This window comes from Lepus europaeus, chromosome 7 (assembly GCF_033115175.1).
Source record: "Lepus europaeus isolate LE1 chromosome 7, mLepTim1.pri, whole genome shotgun sequence".
NCBI lineage: Eukaryota > Metazoa > Chordata > Mammalia > Lagomorpha > Leporidae > Lepus > Lepus europaeus.
In genome coordinates this window covers 60,876,082-60,880,566 of record NC_084833.1, presented here as the reverse complement: position 1 = coordinate 60,880,566, position 4,485 = coordinate 60,876,082, and the positions used below count along the sequence as shown (strand labels likewise).

The window sequence follows — 4,485 nt, the reverse complement described above, 5'->3', positions numbered from 1 at the left end:
TTTACCTAGTTGTGTAATCCTTTGCAATTCTGAATACAAGACCAGCTGTTTTTCAAATTATTAGGTTCATCAGGTAGCTTGGTTATTTAGTAGTTTTGCCTCAATATACTGTTTGGTAGCCCATAAGATATCCAGGCCAATGTCCTTTCTTGGTGCTCATTATATCTCTTTTGCTAAATTTTCAGAGTTCCACAACTCCTCTTATATCCCAATTCTAAAGGTTAGGTTTTCATATAAAAATGCAGAGATCAATCCCATATTTGATCAAATAAGTTTATGATTTAAGTTACAAACTTGATCATCATGGAAAGTATCAACTGAAATGTCCATTTCTCAGAACTATAGACTAATCATATATTTTTTTTGACAGGCAGAGTTAGACAGTGAGAGAGACAGAAAGGTCTTCCTTCTGTTGGTTCACCCCCCAAATGGCTGCTACGGCCAGCGTGCCATGCCGATCTGAAGCTAGGACCCAGGAGCCAGGTGCTTCCTCCTGGTCTCCCATGTGGGTGCAGGGCCCAAGTACTTGGGCCATCCTCTACTGCCTTCCTGGGCCATAGCAGAGAGCTGGACTGGAAGAGGAGCAACTGGGACAGAATCCGGCGCCCCAACCGGGACTAGAACCTGGAGTACCGGCGCTGCAGGTAGAAGATTAGCCTAATGAGCCATGGTGCTGCCCAACTAATCATATTTTTACTCAGAGTACAAATATTTTGAACTTACCATGTCCAAAACTGAACTCTTATCCTCAGTAGTATACCTTTAGACCCATTATCCCTGCTTCTAATGTTATTCTTTTATCCTATTCATGAGAATGATATATTTTCCCCCAAGTAAAGATGTCCATGGAATCCTAGGTTCTGTATTTAAAAGAATCTGAGGTATATATCTTTTTAAAAATTTTTGGCTAAAATTGAGATAGAGATTTGAAAGGCAAAGTTACAGAGAGGCAGAGGGAGTGGCAGAGAGAGGTCTTCCATCTGCCGATTCACTCCCCGGGTCTCAAACCAGTGCCCATATGTGATGCCAGCACTGCAAGCTGTGACCTTACCTGCTACATCACAGCACCAGCCCCCAAAATTCCTTCAATTGGAGGTCTATCCTAATCTCTTCATTTAAAACTGCTGTCTCAGCTGTCCCCTTCTCCCTATCCTCATTAGCCCTGCTTTCCTTGTTCTTCTTAACAGTTAAGAATCATCTATCATGGTATGTAATTTAATGATTCTGTTTTTACTATCCTTGGAATTTTTACAAGTTTTCTAGTTTATTTACTTAACCCAAGTGAAGATATTAAGTCTAATGAAAAATCTTTTGATATTTTGAATTCTGTGTAACTAACAGAACACAGTTCAAGTTTGAGACCCAAAGAAACTCAATTTTGAAGTAGAACAGAAGCAGAAGACTGGAAATAGAAATATCATAGGACCCAAGAAAAGAGTTTTCAGGAATATGTGATCATTTTATGAGAAATGTTACTTAGAGTTTGAATTCCATGAAGTTACAATGACATCATTGGCTCAAAAAAATCATTTAAGGGGAGTAATGAGAAAGGAATACCGATTGGAATGTTACAAAAATCTTGATATTTGAAGCAGTTGAGACTGAATATAGACATTTCTATATATTCTTCTGTGAGCCACTTGAATAGGGAATTCATATGAATTTTGATGGAGAATCAAAAGTTTGCTTTCTCAATGAGTGGGAACCAGGCCTGTAGTTACAGAGGATTTGAGAGTGTTAGAAGGACCTGGAAAATACATTTTAGAGCAATGCTCTTCAACAGAGCAATGTGCAATGTTGTCAATATTCTTATCTGATAGTTCCAAAATGGGAGCCACTGGTCATGTTATTGTCAGACACTTGAGAAGTATTTCTTGTGACCAGAGAACTGTGTTCTATCTTAAATAGCCATATGTGATTTGTGGGAATTGTATTAGACTAGTCCTAGAGAGAGTATAAGGATTCTGTAATTGGGGCATTAGAAATCAAGGACTCAATTTATATGTGTACTCAGATGTGAGATTTAATAGGCACAATAGAATTTTTGTGTTTGGAGTTGAGCTCGAGTGGAAGGAAGGATGACATGTACTAAGTGAACTGACTTAAGCATTTATCTTTTTTAAAAAAGGTATTCCCGATGTCATCAAGAACACAGAAAACACTATTCTCCATTCCTATATGAAAATTGTCGTGTTGTAAGTTCTATGGATATTTAGTATTCTGTCTAACTACCAAAATTCAAAATTCTTTGGTGTTAAGAAACATGGATTTTGTTTTCACGTGTCTATGAGGACTACTAGCTTGTTTTGTTTTAAGTCTAATAACAGAAAGAATAGCTACATCTCCATGACCATATATACCACAAAGTACATAGAGAAGATTGAGGGGTCTAGTACAAAGAAATCAAGGAGGTTTTCCAGGAGCCATGTCAGCCACCAATATCACCTCAACCCATCCAGCTGCCTTCTTGTTAATTGGAATTCCTGGTTTGGAGCACCTACACATCTGGATCTCCATTCCTTTCTGCTTTGCCTACACTCTGGCACTTCTGGGCAATTGCACCCTTCTCTTTATTATTCGGGTTGATGCAGCCCTTCACGAACCCATGTACCTCTTTCTGGCCATGCTTGCAAGCATTGATCTGGTCCTCTCGACTACAACATTGCCCAAAATGCTGGCTATTTTTTGGTTCAGAGATCAAGAAGTCAACTTCTATGCCTGCCTGGTTCAGATGTTCTTTCTCCACTCCTTCTCTATCATGGAGTCAGCGGTGCTATTGGCCATGGCCTTTGACCGCTATGTGGCCATCTGCAAGCCACTATATTACACCACAATCCTGACTAGGCCACTTATCACCAAGATTGGCATGGCCACAATAGTCCGGGCTGTTGCATTAATGATTCCACTCCCTTTTCTGCTCAGACGCTTCCACTACTGTCGAGGCACAGTTATCGCCCACTGCTACTGTGAACACATGGCTGTGGTGAGGCTGGCGTGTGGGGATACCCGCTTCAACAATATCTATGGCATTGCTGTGGCCTTGATTATCGTGGTGTTGGACCTGCTGTTTGTCATCCTGTCTTACATTTTTATTCTTCGAGCAGTTCTGCAGCTTGCCTCCCAGGAGGCCCGCTACAAGGCATTTGGAACCTGTGTGTCTCACATAGGTGCCATCCTGTCCACCTATACACCCGTGCTCATCTCTTCAGTCATGCACCGTGTGGCTCGCCGGGCTGCCCCCCACGTCCACATACTTCTTGCCAGTTTCTATCTTCTCTTCCCACCCATGATCAATCCCATTATCTATGGTGTCAAGACTAAGCAGATTCGTAATCATGTGCTCAGACTATTCCAGAGGAAGGATGTGTAAGTGGTTGTTTTTTTCACTCACTGACCCAGGACTGGGGAGATGCTGGACTGGAGTAGGAAAAAACCATTTTCCTAGCAAACTTTCCATCCCCCTCTCCCCAGCTCCCCACGACTCTTCAGCATTTCAAGAAATAGGACTTCCCATTTCTCAGGTTTACTTGTTAGATCAGAGCAGTTGTGAGCCATCAGGTCCAGAAGAAGAGGTTTAATCTTCTCATTCTCATAGAATCATATGAATCAGACATAAAGAACCTCCCAAAGTGATATTGCCATGTAAGTTTAAAACTAAGAATTTAGCTAAGATTGGCACAAGCAACTGAGATTTTAGTGATTTTATTATTGAGGGTATGAGTGAGGAATTGAACCACAAGATCATGCAATTTTGTGGTCAACACACCCCATCTAGCTCTAAAATTGTCTTTTTTTTGTGGTAAGTGGCTTCTAACCTCTACTTTTCTTATACAGTCTGCTAACTTTTGGAATGAGTGGCTCTTCATTTGGACAGCTCCACCTATACTTCTACCTTCCATTGGGTGAATTCCTATTTTGACTTCGTTTCATACTCATGGCCTATTCAGTTGACTTTCTTGAACACTTAAGTCCTCTGATTTTTACCTGATTTTTCACATGCATATGTTCCTTGTCTCTAAAATACTTTGTATTTTTTGAATGGACAGGAGAGTCGAATACCATCTTTGGACTATAGACCATGGATACAGATGAGTAAGAATACCCTTGTCTTTTCATGTTCAGTTTTTTTCTAAACAATTTGAAAAGCAGAGGTAGAGTATCTTAATGGATCTTCCACTTACGGCTTTACACCCCAAAACGTCCACAATGGCCAGATCTGGTCTGATCTGAAGCCAGGAGCTTCTTCCAGGTCTCCCACATCAATGCAGGGACCTAAGGACTTGGGCCATCCTCTGCTGCTTTCCCAGGAACATTAACAGGGAGTTGAATCAGAATGGAGGCGCCAGGACTTGAACACTGCCCATAAGAGATGCTGGTACTGCAGGTGGTAGCTTTATGCCACAGCACTAGCTCCCATGCTCAGTCTTAAGAAAATGGTTACAATTTGTAGTTGTATTAATGTTTGTAGTGTTTATTACCCTATCC

The 4,485-nt window shown here is 41.0% G+C and overlaps 1 protein-coding gene across 1 annotated transcript; it reads left to right on the top strand.

Annotated features, from left to right (window-relative positions):
* Positions 1-2,425: 2,425 nt before the first annotated feature.
* Positions 2,426-3,370, top strand: LOC133764553 (olfactory receptor 52K1). Its single transcript, XM_062198226.1, has one exon. It carries the CDS (start codon positions 2,426-2,428, stop codon positions 3,368-3,370), a length of 945 nt encoding a protein of 314 aa, XP_062054210.1.
* The last annotated feature ends 1,115 nt before the right edge of the window (positions 3,371-4,485 follow it).